Raw genomic sequence first — 16286 nt, forward strand, 5'->3', positions numbered from 1 at the left:
CTGTAGAGCAGGGGGGCCTATTTCACATGAAAAATTAAATTATGCATTTTCTCCAAGCCAACCCAGGAAGAAAAACTCCTGACTGTGGCTGGTATTATTAGCGCCGCGATCCTTTGTGTTGATAGCGGGGCTTAACCACAGTGAGGTGGCTTGCTGAAGCAAACTCTGAGGGTTTTTGGTGTGGAGGGACATCATCTTCCATCTCCCAGACTCCACCACGCACCATCTCAAGCCGCTTCTTCCATCCGCAGGTCACACCAGAGCCCCATTTCTTCCCCCTCTCCCAGCTTCACAGCGGTCCCAGCCCTGACATCAGATTTCTGTCTCTCTTCCTCCAGATTCCTCCAGCTTCCAGCCCAGGCTCCCAGCCAACGCTCCAGCCTGCTTTCCCTGATGTCAGCCGTGCTTCCTCCCCTGGGCACAAAGCCCGGTCCCGCGTAAGCATCTGCCTTTGAGGCATCACAAAGACCATTTCCCCATCACTCAGCCCCCTCGACACGTTGTCCCCAGCCGCATTAAAGTCAAACTGAGGACGCCAACTAATGAAAAACGGAAAGGTGGGATGTGAAAGGAGCGGCGAAACCCTGCTGCGGTGACTGATTTAACGCAGAACAGTGGCATTTTTTCCCGAAGATTTGGCTCAAAAAGGGAAGGACGCACGCAGGCTCAGGACATCCTGAGCGCTCTATGGGGATGGGAGCTGCCGTCAGCCCAGTTCAGGGTGGTTACTGGGACCCCTTCTCCTTGCCCACGCTCGGGAGAAGGGCCCGTGGAGGCGGCGGGCGGGCGGGGCGGGGCCAGGGCGGGGCGAAGCGGGGCGGGGCGGGGCCAGGGCGGGCAGGGGCGGGGCTAAGCGGGACGGGGCGGGGCTAAGCGGGACGGGGGCGGGGCCGCTCGGCCGAGCTCCGCCCCACTACGTCACTACGCAGCGCCGCGGCCGCCGGCCGGGGTCCGCCATGGCGTCGGGGGGCGCCGCGGGCCGCGCCGCCGAGGAGCCGCCGCCGCCCGAGCCGCCCGCCGAGCAGACTCCGTCGCTGCCGCCGCCGCCCCCGGCGCAGGAGGAGTTCTCCTTCCTGCCGCTCGTCCACGACATCATCAAATGGTAACGGCGGCCGCCGCCACCGGCCGTACCGCGGGGCGCCGGCACCGGGACCGGGCGCCTCCCACCGGGCGCGGCACCCCCCTCCGATTCGGCTGTCTGGCCCCCGGCGCCCTCAGGGAGCCCTGGACAGGGAGCGGAGCGTTGGGATCCCTCTGTAATGGTGTTCCGCAGCCCCCAGCATCCCCGGGGTGCCCGGGATGGGGAGCATCGCGATGGGATCCTCCTTCTAATTCTGCTCTCCTGCCCCCAGTGTCCGTGGGGTGCCCTGGATGGGGCGCGGGGTAGTGGGGTCCTCCTAATTGTACTCTCCAACCCCCAGCGTCCTCAGGGTGCCCTGGATGGACAATGGGATCCCTCCTCTAGTGATGCTCTCCTATCCTGGACATTGCTGGGGTGCCCTGGATGGAGAGCACTGCAGTGGGATCCTCCTTCTAATTATGCTTTCCAGCCACAACATCCTTAGGGTGCCCTGAGTGAGGAGCAGGGCAATGGGTTCACCCTTCTAGTGATGCTCTCCAATGTCCCAGCATCTCCTTTGCCTGTTTTATCTCAGCAGTAGTTCCTGGAAAGAGTGTCAAAGGGAGCTGGCACAGCCCTAAGTGCATCTTGGCTCTGAGTCACGCCAGTACCTGGCTGATATTGGGGTCACCCGGGCGGTGCAGGAGCTCTGGTGGCCCAGGTACACTGCCCCACCACTAACACCCAGGAGCAGGAGCGTCGTACCGCGCTGGGTTATTGCTCTGGGTAACTGTTTGGCTGATAACAGCCTCGGAAAGTACAGGCAGTTCTGGGGCAGGATGCAGCCCATTGCTGGGGAGTTCTAAATATGGGTTAAATGGTTCACTTCCCAGTTCAAGATCAGTACCCTGGGGTTGAAAGGTACTTGTACAAAGGTCTTGAGAACTGGGGTGTTTTTGGCACAGGATAACCTCTTGTCTGAGGTCCCAGTAGCAGCGTGGCTCAGCCATGAACATCCATCCAGGCCAGCTCTGTGCTCTCGCCCGGGCCCACTGCGGGGCAAGGCAGCTGGTGTGGGAAGCCTGACTTCCCCTGTTACTGGTTGTAGGCCTGGCTGCCCTTCCCCTGTGCGTTCACGTAGGAGCTGAGGCCGGTTTCTGTCCTGCTGATGTTTTGCTGGTATCAAGCACGTCTGAAGAGTGAGAGAGGTTCCCCCTTAATGACTCTGCAGCCAGAACACCGTGGCAAGGAAAGACTGAATACCTCCTGGCACACTGGTCTGGATACAGAACGGGAATGAGAACGCAAACCCTTGGATTTCCCTCCATCTCCCTGTTGTGGTGGAGGTGGACAGTTGCCCACAGCCTCGATTCTGCCTGCTTTGTCCAGACTACAGAAGCGAGGCTAAGCCCATAGCCAGGTGCGTGCATGTACATAAGCAAAGTTGGCAGTAGCCATGGGCCGAGACCTCCTGGATTCCTGTGTCACTGAGCAGGTCACGGTGACCCGCAGGTGACAGTCCCTAGGATATCTTGTGCCCGGTCCCACTGAGCCACCCACTCCTGCTACCCAGCGACCTACACACGGTGTTTTCTGGGTGGCTTGAGCAGACGTAGGTACACTGAGCAGTGCTGCAGATGGGTAGGACCACAGAGACAAGTGGTGGGATGTGTTGCCTCGTGGCCCTGATGGATGGCAAACATATTATGCTTTAACAGTGCCGCTAGTCGCAGAGCTCAGCCCTGCTGTTTTGACACTGACTCAGCCATGAAGACACACCTCCAAGGTGACTGTGCTCGGGAGCGAGGATATATCGTGTTTAAATTTCCGTACGTTCAAGATCACGTGCTCTTTCCTGTTGTTTGGGTCCCGAGAAAGTTTTCCCAGACAGGGCTTGCTGATATTTTCACCTTTGTACAGTCAGGTGGCATCACCATTGAGGTCCCAGCACATGGCTCCACCAACGGTGGGTTGTGCTGGTGCAACAAAGAACATGGTGCCTTATAGAATCACAGACTGGTTTGGGTTGGAAGGGACATTAAAGATCATCTAGTTCCAACCCTCCTGCCATGGGCAGGGACACCCTCCACTACACCAGGTTGCTCAAAGCCTCATCCAACCTGGCCTTGAACACTTCCAGGGATGGGGCATCTACAGCTGCTTTGGGCAACCTGGTCCAGTGCCTTAAGGGAGGTCTTCTGTGTGCTCTGTCCGCACAGGCTGTGGTTGGATATTGCGTTGAATCCTGTGTTACTGCAGGCAGCTGCAGTCTCTTCCCACACCTCCTCACCCCTGCCTGTCCGTGCCCTCAAAGACAGAGTCACTTCAGTGGTTTGATCCAGCAGGAAAACCACCCATCAGTAAAACAAACCCAAACCTGAAATAATTATCCTTTTGGATCAATGAACCGGCCTGGCAGCCGTCAATTCTGTATGTGTGGGGAAAGGCGCAAGACTTGGGGATACCTGGAGCGGGGAGGACGTCCCCCTCCAAGCCAGCCTGCAGCTGTCATAGATTAAAGTCAGTGTCAACCCATCCTTCCCCAGACGTGCCGTGGGGTTGTGCCTGTGCCTGTATTTTTCCAGTACTGACCTGACCGTGAATGGCTGCATAATGGGGACACATTATAGTACCAGCTGCAGTTTTATTTAGAAAGGAGTAATGAATATTTTGTTCCAACAGGCTTTCGAAACGAACGGCAACCATCTGGTTAAAAGTTTTGCTCTCAGCCGTGTCACGATTCCCCAAAGTTCTAATCGAGCACCTCACTGCCCTGATCATGCCAAGCAGGTTTATTTTTAGGTCTGGCTATTGAACAGGCTCCCAGTTTTCAAAGACCATTAGAATCCCGCTCTTGTTATTAACAGGCGCTCTGGAAGCAGGGACTTGCTTTTGCCTGGAATTGGTAAAACTTCTCGCCGGTGCTAACAAAGCTGAGGCAGATACTAATGAGGGTTTGAGGGCAGACGCTACCTCAGACAACACTGATCCTTGAAAAGCACAGAGCTGGCTGCAGAACCAATTGTGCTGCTCTTAAAAAAAAAAAAAAAAAAAGAAAAAAAAGCTGTCGCTTCTCTTTTATTAGGTATACATCCCCAGAGAGTCGTTTTGAAGCTCCAAAGTACCGTTTTCTCTGCCACTGGATACTCTCTGATACTTTGGGGACCAGTTTCTATTTTCCGCCGTCAAGCTGTTTGGCTGCATTGATTTTTTTGTATTACAGCAGCAACAGGTCACGAGTGAGACTGAGAGCTTTTTTCCAGGTGCCCACACACAACACATGTAATCTTACCTTCCCCAAAGAGAGATACAGGAGGTCAAACAGAGGGAGAATTTAGCCTGCTCCATGGTAACGTTGTAAAGCTGCAGACCAGCTCCTAACCGATTCCACGGGCACTGAGGTAACTGGGTTGAGTACTGGAAATTAGCAGGAAACCCTTTTGCCCCAGTGGCTACCCAGGCTGTTTATCTATCCGTGTCCTTTTCATTGGGATAGGTGAGTTAGGTGTGTGTAGCTAGATACCAAGAGCAAAAGTTTCCTAGAGAATTCCAGTTTAAGCCCTCATTGTACTGGGAAATGGCAGTCATCGCCGCAGGCTGAAGAGGCATTTCCAATAGGAGAATTCAACAATGTCTCGATTTTCTCTCCTCTGCAGCATGGACAAGGACAGCCAGGATGTTCACCAGGTGCTGAATGAGCTCAAGAACAAGTTCCAGGAGATGAGGAAGCTGATCAGCTCCATGCCCGGCATCGCTGTGAGCCCAGAGCAGCAGCAGCAGCAGCTGCACAACCTGCGGGAGCAGGTCCGGACCAAAAACGAACTGCTGCAGAAGTACAAGAGCCTTTGCATGTTTGAAATCCCCAAGGAGTAGGAAGGGCTCTGCTCTGCTCTCCAGGTCTGAGATACCTCCTCCCCTGGTTGAACAGGAGAGAAGAAGGTGGCGGAAGTTTACTTTTCTTTCTTTTATGCTTTTTTGGTGGCGTTGCTCTGAAGTTGTGTCTGTGTGGATCACAGGCGTGTGACACTGAACCAGAACACTGTGTGCTTCACATGTGATGATTACAGTGGTACAGTCGCTGTGATCTGCTGTACGACTGTGTATTTATACATGCATCTCTGCTCTTTTCCTCGTTTCTTTCGGGATGAGGTCAGGTGGTGGGGTTTTTTTTTATGTTCAGGCAAGCAGGAGACATTATCTTTACTCCTTGCTAAGGGTCAAAGTACCTGCTGGTTAACTTCAACAAGAAAAAGGGGGCATTTTCTGCCATTTTTTTCCACTTAAAAGTGGCCAAACATCAAAAGGGAGCATAAGAGGGAAGTGTGAGCTGTTTGGCCCTGCTGCTGGAAAGGGTCTCTGGGGCACTTTCCAGTCTGTGTGTGTTGAAAGAGGGATGATTGCTTTCATTTGCTTTTGTATTTCTCTCTCTTTTTAAACAAGTGATGGTTGTGTCTGACACGAGTCAAGTAAAAGATTTAGAAATTGCGAACTGCCCCTCGTGTATTCACTGAGTGGATGTGGGCTGAGCAGGGGCAGGACTTTGGCAGCACAGAGGATGTGCGTAGCCTGGGCCCAGCTCCTGTGTGTTTATATCGCTTTTTTGGAAGCGGGGTGACTTGGGAGAGCAAAGCAGGAACTGCCAGGGGAGTGGGTTTCGGTTGGCTTGGGGTGCGTAAATCTGCTTGGGCAAGTGCAGCTCGTAGGCAGTACGTTGGACATCTTGCTCTTAAAACAGACGAAGGGAAAGCAGAATCAAAACAAAGGGCATAAACGACAAGAGCTTTTAGTTATTCCGTATGTGACAGAAGTCAGGCTCAACAGGACGGGTCAGTTCCACATCCGAAGCGCTCCAGGGGCTTCCCACAAACACAACCGTTTGAGCAGCTTGAACGTTTGCCAGCGGCTGATGGAAAGCTCTTGAGTGTTGTACCGCATTCAGGTGGATCTCGGGGCTCCCTGCCCTCTGTCCTCCTGCTGTTGGCAGTTACGGTGGCAGACGACAGCCTGGTAAGCAGCACTGCACCTCGCCGACTAACAGAGTCGGTGACGGGATCTGGAATCTCACGGTTCTCTGGTGCAGGTCAGTAGTGGAAGAGGTGAAAAACCAGCTAGTGAAATACAGTATCTGTTGAGAACCAGCATCTGAGGGCAGGTAGCACTCATGCCTTCCACAGAAGAGAAGCGAGGTCTGTTCGGGTAGGGTTCTCCTTTCCGAAACCAAAAGGCAGGAAATTCTTTATGTTGGGAGCTGGGGTGGTTGCGACTCACCTGTAGCCTAGAGATTACTCTGCCCCCGCTGGAATACTTTACCAGTACTTTCTTTGGGAAGGTGCCAGCGTGCAAACTCTGAGTAAAGCAGAACACCAAGATAAACAAAGCACAATGTACACTCTTTTTATTACTGAAATTACCTTTCTGCCAGCCATTGCCTGCCCCAGCTCAATAAATTCTTGTGTCTCATGCCTGACGCTGGTTTCCCTTTTTTTGCCAGTTGCCGTTCCTGTGAAATCAGGGCATATGCGGAGCTGGAAGAAACAACGTGTTTCCAAAGAAATGTTTGGCGCTTAGCACAGGAACAAGTTAGCTCTGTCAACTTGAAGCCAAGTTTCAAACGAAACTGAAGCGGTTTGGTTTGCAGTCTCACTCACCCACCTTAGTTTTATGGCTTTGATGGGAGTTTTTTTTGCCATTAATATGTGTTAGATGTAGATTTGTTCTGCTTGGGGGGGGAAATGGGCTGAAAATGAACTGAAACAGAAGCTGGAGCCAGGGAGAGCTGTTCTTTGAAGAGCTTTCCCCTTTCCCTTCTAGCATAGGTTACTGCTACTTGTTAGATTAAAAACCATCAGATGCAAAGGTGACCTTTCGAGCAAAGTACTTCCTTTACTCATATTGCAAAATAAAAACAATATCCTGGACGGGGCGCAAATGAATCACTCTCTGTTGACATCATTAAAGTGTGCTTAGTTAATCGGGAAAAAGCATGAAACACAATCAGCTCTTTGTAATGCAGTGATGTCAGTTTGCTGGGTTTCTGCAGTGAATGACATGCCAGTGCCCGGTGTGTCATGGGGCTGGCAGGATCGTCACTCGGCGTTAGTGAAGTGAGGAAAGAGTCTTGGCTCGGTGACCCGTTTGAGCAACTAACTGTAAGCGTGGCCCCTCGCTGCGCCGTGTGGCAAGAAATCGGCTGCTTGGAGAGACGGAAACCTTTGCACTGGGAGTCGGAGAAAATGGGGTAATAAAGGGATTGAGCCGAGCAGCCGTTTTTAGCACCTCGGAGCTGGGCTCGGGTCTTGGTTTATCAGGATTTGGTTTTGCTACGGGGCATGGTGAGGAAGCAAAGGCAAACCCACAGGTACCGTTTTAAAAAGATTTTATTAATTTGTAGAAAAAATAAAACATCAAGTTTCACCCATGGTAGAAACACTTTTTTGTTCATGTCGATGACAAACAATACCTACATAAAGTGCCTATTATTTTCTTATTTAAAAAACCCCTCCCACTCCCCCCGCCCTTCCCAAATCTTGCAAATCAGACAAGACAAATGTAAACGAGTCAGTTTTTTGGTCCATCGGGGCTGTAACTCTGCAATGTCTTTGCAACAGCTTCGGAATGTCTTCTGCATGTGTTTTGCAGACATAGACAAACACACGACACACAGCCAGAGTCCGTGCACAGCTTCTCAAGTTAAAAAAAAAAACCAAACCACAAACCAACAACAAAAAACAACCCCAAAGCCCCAAGCAGGCGCTGGCAGGCCTCTGCCCTCTCTCTTGAAGGCAGAGCCTGAGGCTAGGTGGTTTGGGAGGAAAAGAAACGCCAAGGTCTGTGCCCTCCGCACTCATCCTCCCACCTGGCTGTCCGGCAGCTCACCCTTTCCCCGTCTCTCTGCCTGGAGGAGGCTGGTCCCAGCGGCACCCCCCCTCCTGCCCCCCAGAGCCTCCCCCTTTGCATCCCTCGCTCCCAAAATGCACCCCCAGGGGAGGGAGCTGATGAAAGCGATCCCTCGGGACGAGGGAGGCTGGGGAAGAGGCGACCCTCCCTGTCTCTCCTCGGGTGGGGGCCTGCCCACCCTCCTGCCTCCCAAAGTCAATTTGGAAATGAGCATCTTTCCCCCTTCCATTCCTTCCTTCCTTCCCTTCCTTCCTTCCTTCCCGTTGTGGGGCGAGCGGGAGCTCCTAGCTGATCACGCAGCGGTCCTTCTCCTTGCTGTGCCCACCACCGATGGCTTTCTCCCGGATGTACATGAGGTCGCTGTGGACGCTGGGTCGCCGGGCAAAGGGGGCCACGATGCCGTACGCCTCCTCCGTGCTGCCCCGGCCCCCGTCTTTCAGCAGCTTTTTGCCTTTCAGCGCCTTCTTATGCAGGATGTCGCAGTACTGGACCGAGACTTTGCGGTGCAGGTCGGGGCTCATCTCGCTGGGCAGCTTGGCCATGGCGAAGAGCGCTTGGAACATCTGGTCCAGGCTGCTGTTCTTCTTGGCCGAGATCTCAAAGTAGGCGCATTTTTTGGGGTCCCCTCCCACCAGCTGCTCGATCTCCCGGGGTTGCACCTCTCGGTAAAAGTCCCGGTCGCCCTTGTTGCCGCAGATGACCAAGGGCACCTCTATGTTCTCCTTGGTTTTGTTCTTCAGGCACGACTTGGTCTCCAGGATTTGCTGCTTCAGGCGCTGCACCTCTTCAAAGGAGTCTCGGTTGTCCAGGCTGAACACGAGGATAAACACGTCTCCTGCAGACAAAGAGGGAACGTGAGATGGCTGCAGGGACGGGGACACACACAGACCCACTGCCTAAGCCACAGGGAGACCTGGGGAGGGAAGGACTGGGCAGCACCTGAGTCCTGCATCCTCCCATCCACCCTGTACAGGGAGCGAAGTTGCCCATCCCATGCACACACAAAATCCCACTTCCCTCCTCCCGGGACTGGAGAAACATCCCCAAACTGGGCAAGAAAGCTTGAGATCCAGCAAGGGGACCTCCCCCCCTTCCTCCTGGTGCTCCCCAGCCAAGTACCTGTGAGGATGGAGAGGCGGCGCATGGCTGGGAAGGGGTGGTTGCCCGATGTGTCCAGGATGTCGAGCTGGTAGACCTCGCCACGGATGCTGTAGAACTTGCGGTGGAAGTCCTCGATGGTGGGCGTGTATTGCTCCTCGAAGCGGCCGGTGAGGAAGCGCGAGACGATGGCCGTCTTGCCCACCTTGGAGGAGCCCAGGATGACCATGCGGTAGCAGTTCTTGGCGGGGATGCTCAGCTCGGCCTCGCTGGGACACATCTTCTTGATCATCGCTGCCAGTTTCATTGAAGCCAGCAAAGGGGCAGCTTGCGCCGAGAGGAAGGAGGAGGAAGAAGACGAGGAGGAAGAAGAAGAAGGCAGCGATGTCAGCCCGGCTGCTCAGCTCCTCTCCCCTCGCAGGAAAGGCCGGTGTGGGCTCTGCACGGCCGCCGCCGCCGCCGCGTTATATGGAGGCGGCAGCGACCGCCCCTCGGCGCGTCACGGCCCGGGGCGGCGGCGGCTGAGTCAGTGCACGGCCCCGCGCCCCGCCGGGCTGCCGCTCCCGGCCCGCCGGACCCTTTGCAGCCCGGTTCGCGCTCCCGGTGCTGCACAGCCCGGACCCTTTGCAGCCCAGCTGGGGCTCCCGGTGCTGTACAGCCCGGTTCCCTTTGCAGCCCGGTTCACACTCCCGGTGCTGCACAGCCCGGTCCCCTTCTCAGCCCGGTTCACGTTCCCGGTGCTGCACAGCCCGCTCCCCTTTGCAGCCCAGTTGGGGCTCCCGGTGCTGCACAGCCCGGTCCCGCTTGCAGCCCGGTTCCGCTTGCAGCCCGGTTCACGCTCCCGGTGCTGCACAGCCCGATCCCGCTTGCAGCCCGGTTCGCGCTCCTGGTTCTGCACAGCCCAGCGACCTTCGCAGCCCGGTCTGAGCTCCCGGTCCCGTTTGCAAGCCGACCCCTTTACAGCTAAGCCCAAGGGATCCGGTGCTTTGCATCCGTCCCGTTCGGAGCCTGGTGCGGGCTCCCGGGGCTCCGCACGCCCCACAGTGGGCTCGCCCCGACCGGGACCCCTTTTGCCGGCCGCGCTGCCCGGGCGCAGGGCCCCGGTGCCGGGGGGTCCCAGCCCGCTCCCCGGCATAGTTTTGCTCCGTTCTACGCTTGCTCTCTGCGCAGAAGCGGGTGTGCAGGCACCTGCCCCGCAGAACGACCGGAGACAAGATCCCGCACGCGGGGCAGGGGACGGCAGCAGACACAAACCTCCGTCCCACCGGGCACCGCAGCCCGGCCCGGAGGCTGCGCGGGCCCGCCGGGCAGGAGGGATTTGTACCCTGAGCCCCGGCCCCGACCCCAGCCCCGACCACGGTGCCGAGCGCGGGGCCGCTGCAGCGCCGACTCCCCCCGCTAGGGGGCAGGAGAGGGCACGGCCGGCGGGCAGCGCGGGGCGGGCGGGCGGCGCGGGGCGGGCGGGCAGCGCACCCGCGTTACTGCCCCGGGCAGGGCTGGGGGGGCTCGGCCTGGGGGCCATGAGCAGCAGTACGGGGCCTTGCAGCCCCTCTGGGGCCGGGGGAGGGCTGCCCGGAGGAGGAGGAGGAGGATGGTAGCAGGGATGCAGGCGCAGTGCAGGCAGGGATGCTCCCAGGGCAGGCAGGGTGCATGACCGCAGCTGTGCTGCTTGACCTTGGCGGGTGCTGAGTTGCTGGGTGTCGGTGGGGTTGGAGAGGCAGCTCCCAGGGCTGCCAGCGTGCTGGGCTTGAACCAGCACATCCCCGAGCCAGCGACACACCGGAGACAGTCCTCAGGGAAATGGGAGCGTTGCTGTGCCGAGGGATCTCCGTGCCATCAGTGGCAGAGAGACAGGGCTCAGGGAAAGCCAAGCTCCTCTTTCACATCAGGCCGATGACAGCCTGAATTCAAAACACCTGTCAGGACCTATTAGAATAAAAAAAACCCTCAGCCAAAGGTGATGCTTAAATAAGGTTCAGGATAAGCGAAGCCTCACCTACACCACCGCGAGGGGCCTCAGGGACAGCTGGAACACAGAAATTTGTGCAGCGTGGTGCATTTCATCCACACCGCTCGGGAAACGGATGGTGTTGAGCTTTTCATTTCCCCCAAGTGTGGTCTCACACTTGGATATTATTAACTTAAACTCTGTCCAAAGGTTTCCGGAGGAATTGTGGTTGTCTGCAGGGTGGGAGGGAGCAGTGGTTTAACCAGCCCCTTCCAGCCCCAGCCCTGTCTGCAGGGAAACATCCTGCCCGGCAGCAGGGACACAAAGACACTTTGGGGAGAGAAGGTGGGACGGTTCCCCGTGATTATTGATCTGTGTGCGAGACAGCGACGAGGTTTAATAGCTGATTATAAAGCACAAATGTATCACCCCAAAATAACAAAAAGATCATTTAATTGAAGCGGTTGATGGAAAACGACAGGGGGAATAGGAAGCACGGACCTCTGGGGGACAGACAAATCGAATATCTTGATTGGCATTTATTGCTAACTGTAAAACTATTAATAGTGCCAGGAACAGGTAAAAATAGCCTGCTCGAAGCCTACTCTCAGGTTAACAGGCTTCAGCAACGGAAAATCCATTTGCTCCCTCCGAAAGGCTCTTTGTTGAAAGTAAAGGCAGAGCACACCATGGGGCAGATGCTGCTGGGATCCTGTGGGCTCAGCTCAGGGGTGCGGGGTGTAACCGGAGCCATCCTGCCAGGGACCCCGTGGGAGCAAGGGCAGGGACCCCAGGAGCACGAGGAGGGACCCCAGGAGCAAGGGCAGGGACCTCGGGCAGTCGAGGGGGGGATGATGGCTGCAGGAGCTCCTGGGGAGAGGACGTGGGCACCGCCTGCGCTATCCCAGAGCTCAGCTCCTCGCAGAGTCACGCAGAGCCTAAGGAGAGGAGTGTTATGAGGCATCAGGCTGAGTCCACCCCAAGATCATCTAGAAATTCGTCTCCTGGTGGAAGCAGAGCACGTTTGCCGCGAGCCAGCTGCCAGTGATGGATGATAAAGGACCCACTTCGCTACGAGGCAAAACCTTCCCACGGTTATGACTCTGTTAAAAATCACCACCTATTTCCGACCTGACTGCAAACAGCCCGAGTCTTAAGCAGGGGCAGGTAAAACAGCATTTTCCCCCACGCTGCTGTGCCGCCTGTGCAGAATTTGACCCTGCCTTTCATCAGGTGTTTTGCTCCTCGCTCGGTTTTGGAAGATCCAGGCTCTTTGCTCGCTCACGCAGCTGCTCGGTACAGCAAGAGCCTGGGGCAGGCTGCTGTGCACGAAACTCAGCGACTGCAGCCACCTTGAATGGAATCGAACATCTTCAGCACAGATCAATCCCCAGTTTCTTGCTATTTCTCTCCCTATTTGCACCCTCCCAGGTTTACCAGCCACCTGCCAAGGAACAAAAACCTGCCCAGCAGCCACGAGCAGGCGGCTGAGGAAGGGAAATTCCACGAAAGTCACACAAACATCCCGGCGACAGAACATGCAGCTCCCCAGGGTCCAGCTTGGACGAACTGTGCGAGCAGTAAAATAAAGCTCGCAGCGGCACCAGCCTCTGCAAAAATGTAGGAAGCAAAATGTACCAGGAGGCAGGAGCGTGCATCGTGCCGCCCGGGCCAGGGACAGGCGAGCGGGGAGATACTTGGAAAAAGAACAATTACATCAGAACATGACTTTGATTTCTGAGTGTGCCGCAGAGCCGGGAAGTATCGTCACCCTGGGGTCGAGCTGGCCTCGGTTCCCAGCTGGGTCCTATGGATCCCAGCAGTGAAAAAGCCAAGACCAGAATAGCCATTTGTGCCTTTCCCGCCCCGGCACACGCAGATCCCACAGCCTCTCCCGGGCACGGAGAGGGGCACATCTGACACGAGCTCCTTATCTTTGCTGTTAAGATGCTTCACGCCCTACCAAGGGCTTGTCCCCTGCCCAGCAGCACATGGAGCCAAGCCCGCTCCCCAGCCCAGCTTCCCTGGCTCCTCAATTCCTGCTTTTCTTCCCCAGGACAGGGACCTATCCTTCACCAGGTACCTCTCCCTGTTTGGTGTACAGCACTCCGGCAGGCTGCTCGTTAGCCTGCTCACAAATAACCGGCATGGGCTGTGTGTTTCCCAGCGCCTGCTGGTGAACAACGAGGTCTTGAGGGACCCCAAATCCTGCCCTGGCTGCTCCCCTGGGTCGGGAAAAGGAGTGAGAGGCTGGAGGAAGAGGGGAGCAGCTGGGTAGGGAAGGGAAGGGAGGATTTAGCTATAGCTCTTGCTTGTCCCCTTGGGGAGAAGCATCTGATTAAATCAAGATGCAGCATCCAGGGTTGCTATTCATTCCCTATATTATTAGCTTGTCTCATTTTATTAAATTTCCTTTAAGGCTTTTCAAAAGAACCACGTAATTCACAACGTATAATTTTTCCCAGATGAGATACGATGCAGAAGCGGGCTGCTCTGTCGCTGGGGACTGGGGCGGGGGGGTGGGTTTATTTGTTTCCTTCTCCCACCCCCTACTTCTTTAGCAACACTTTTCATGTCTCTTGATTCCTTTTAGCATTTGGGATTTGAATAACAGAGAATTTGAAAGCCTGAGACATGTCTCAAATCCCTAATTCCTTAAATTATCCAGGCAAGGGGCAGCATGAGCTTCCTTGGAGATGCCATCCAGGCACCTGGTGCGATGCAGCTCCTGGAGCAGACTTGTGCCATGCTGTGGTCTCCAGAATTTCTGCTCTCCTGCCATGGAAATCTCTCCCGTTCAAGTGTGTCGAGGTGACATTAACGCATCATCAATAACTATGTGGGAAAGCTGGGTCAAGAGCTCCATACAGAGCAGAACTGGGGTTCCCTGAGCTGGGAGCACTCCAGGAATCCTCTGCTCCCAGTTTCCATCCCATTCTCTTGCCCGTGGTTTGTTTGGATGCAGCAGCATCCCGCCAGCATCTGGCATGGACAAAGGTGTTTGTGTGTCCTGGATGTGTCCCCAAACTCTGGCACCTTCTGCTCCCTTCCAAAGAGCGGCAGCCTCCCTGGGATTAGAGAGAAATGTCACCTGTAACTGGATACAGGCAGCGACTGGGCTTGGAATATAGGGCATGGGGGAGAGGGAGGCTCAGTGACCCCGGTGGACATGTTGCTACAGATTTCAGGAGGGTTCCCATGGAAATAGCGGTGGCTGCCGGGGTTATAGGACAAAAATAAAAGCCCAAGAGGAGACAGGGAGCCGGCTGGTGGGCGACGGGCTGGAGCTGGCAGAGGGATGCGCAGCCGGTGCTGAGCGCTCAAGATCCTGGAGGTGTTTCGTGTCCTGGTCCTGTATCCACCCCTGGAGTCTGGAAGGGGCTGAGGCCAGCGCAGGGTTTGAGGCTGGGGTGGTTGGAGTAGGGGGGGGTTGAGCTGGGTGAGGGCCAGTGCTGGTGCCCGAACTGAGGACCCTCGAGGCTCCTGCAAATGCTCAGCCCTGGTGCAGCAGCAAAGCAGAACTGCAGGCAGAGCCTGGCCCCGACAGCTCCTTCCCGGGGGGCTCTGGCTGCTCTCCCTCCTTCCTGTGACCCCCATTCAGGAAGGAGCTGCGCTCGGTAAACAGTTCCCCTCTGAAGACAACGACGCAACACGGAAAAAGCAGCACATTCCTACCAATTTTTTTCTTGAAATAAGATCCAAGGAGGACGCGGCGCCTTGGCCAGCTCACCCGGCTGTCCCGGGGCGGCTTTTTAGAGTGCAAATTAAGGAAAACAGCCTTGTAACTTGTCCTCTGGCACATGGTGGGGGCTCCGTGCGTAAAGGCCCCTGGGGTGGAGGGCAGAGGTGGGTTGGATGGTGTCTCCGTGCTGTCCCTGGCCGGAGTGATGCAAAAGGCAGGGGACATGGGGTGCTGCTGCATTCCCAGCTCTTACAACACCCCCAAAATGACTGGGAGTCATTTTGAAGCATCCCCTGGGCACCCACGAGCTGGGGGCTGCCTGCATCCACAGACTCCAGAGCCGGAGCCTGCCAGTGGCATCCATGTGGCTCAAGCCCGGCTCTGCCAAGGCGGGATGGATCCTGGTCCAGCCCCAGGTGTTTGTTTGGGCTCCAGCACTGGGGGTTTCCCACCTGGGAATAGCTTCCCACCAGGACATTCTTCCCATTGCACTTCTTTGTGAGCACGGAAAGCCCACACTCCTTTCCCTACACAGTGGGGATGGAGGATGTTGCTTTAGTCCCATGTAAAGTCCTGTCGTGTCCTCCGTCTGCCTTCTCTGGATTAAGTGGTCTCCAACAAAGCATTCAGTGCCCAAACTGTCCCTAAAAGCCCCCATACCACCTGCGCTCAAAGCTCGTCTTTGCTTTGGCATCAAATCCCAATCATCTGCAGACAAGCCCACGTCCTCTGTCCACCCAACGGCCATTCAGCCTCCGGGTCCCGTTGGAGCCATTGCCAGAGCCTTGAGCCCCCCGTTTCATAGAATCACAGACTGGTTTGGGTTGGAAGGGACCTCAAAGATCATCTAGTTCCAACTGCCCTGCCATGGGCAGGGACACCCTCCACTACACCAGGTTGCCCAAAGCCTCATCCAACCTGGCCTTGAACACTTCCAGGGATGGGGCAGCCACAACTTCTCTGGGCAACCTGTTGCAGTGCCTCACCACCCTCATTGTAAAAAATTTCTTCCTTAGATCTAATCTAAATCTCCCCTCTTTCAGTTTAAAGCTGTTACTCCTTGTCCTATCACTACACGCCCTTGTCCAAAGTCCCTCTCCAGCTTTCCTGGCCCTTTAGGTACTGGAAGGTCTTCCTGGAGCCTTCTCTTCTCCAGGCTGAGCAGCCCCAACTCCCTCGGCCTGTCTCCATAGCAGAGGTGCTCCCTCCATATTCTCAAATAGCAAAAGTGCAGACTCAGCAAGCCGGGCCTGGCAGAAGCCCAACGGGAATTGGGACTTCTCCCATCGCTCTGATGATGCGATACATGCTGCCTTGACTGCTCCGTGTGTTTATTCTCCACTCCTGGCTAATGGTGTTTGTTTGCCATGTAAGGGTCAGTGGCCGTCCCTGCCCCGGGTGAAGGCAGTGCAGCTTCGCTGGGTGAAGGCAAACATGGGCAGAGGGTTACAGGTGGTCACAACGGAGGGCAGAGCCCTCGGGGCTGTGCCCCTGGTTCTGGATGTCCCCACCATCAGGTTGCCTTCAGGGAAAGGACCTCAGGATGTGGCCTCCATCTCCTAAACTGTCCCTGGATGAAGCATCCCATGAGCGTGGAGCTG

At 55.9% G+C, this 16286-nt stretch overlaps 2 protein-coding genes across 2 annotated transcripts; one reads left to right on the forward strand and one right to left on the reverse strand.

Moving 5' to 3' along the window:
* The first annotated feature begins 956 nt into the window (after nucleotides 1–956).
* Nucleotides 957–6969, forward strand: MED9 (mediator complex subunit 9). Its single transcript, XM_086622230.1, has 2 exons — nucleotides 957–1102; nucleotides 4717–6969. Exons 1-2 carry the CDS (start codon nucleotides 957–959, stop codon nucleotides 4931–4933), a joined length of 363 nt encoding a protein of 120 aa, XP_086478356.1. The 3' UTR covers nucleotides 4934–6969.
* Nucleotides 6970–8241: 1272 nt separating this feature from the next.
* Nucleotides 8242–9362, reverse strand: RASD1 (ras related dexamethasone induced 1). The gene is made up of 2 exons (XM_009979368.2): nucleotides 9077–9362; nucleotides 8242–8792 (listed from the first exon to the last, which is right to left on the reverse strand). Exons 1-2 carry the CDS (start codon nucleotides 9360–9362, stop codon nucleotides 8242–8244), a joined length of 837 nt encoding a protein of 278 aa, XP_009977670.2.
* Nucleotides 9363–16286: the final 6924 nt, after the last annotated feature.

The sequence above is a fragment of the Tauraco erythrolophus genome, chromosome 17, assembly GCF_009769465.1.
Source record: "Tauraco erythrolophus isolate bTauEry1 chromosome 17, bTauEry1.pri, whole genome shotgun sequence".
Classification (NCBI taxonomy): domain Eukaryota; kingdom Metazoa; phylum Chordata; class Aves; order Musophagiformes; family Musophagidae; genus Tauraco; species Tauraco erythrolophus.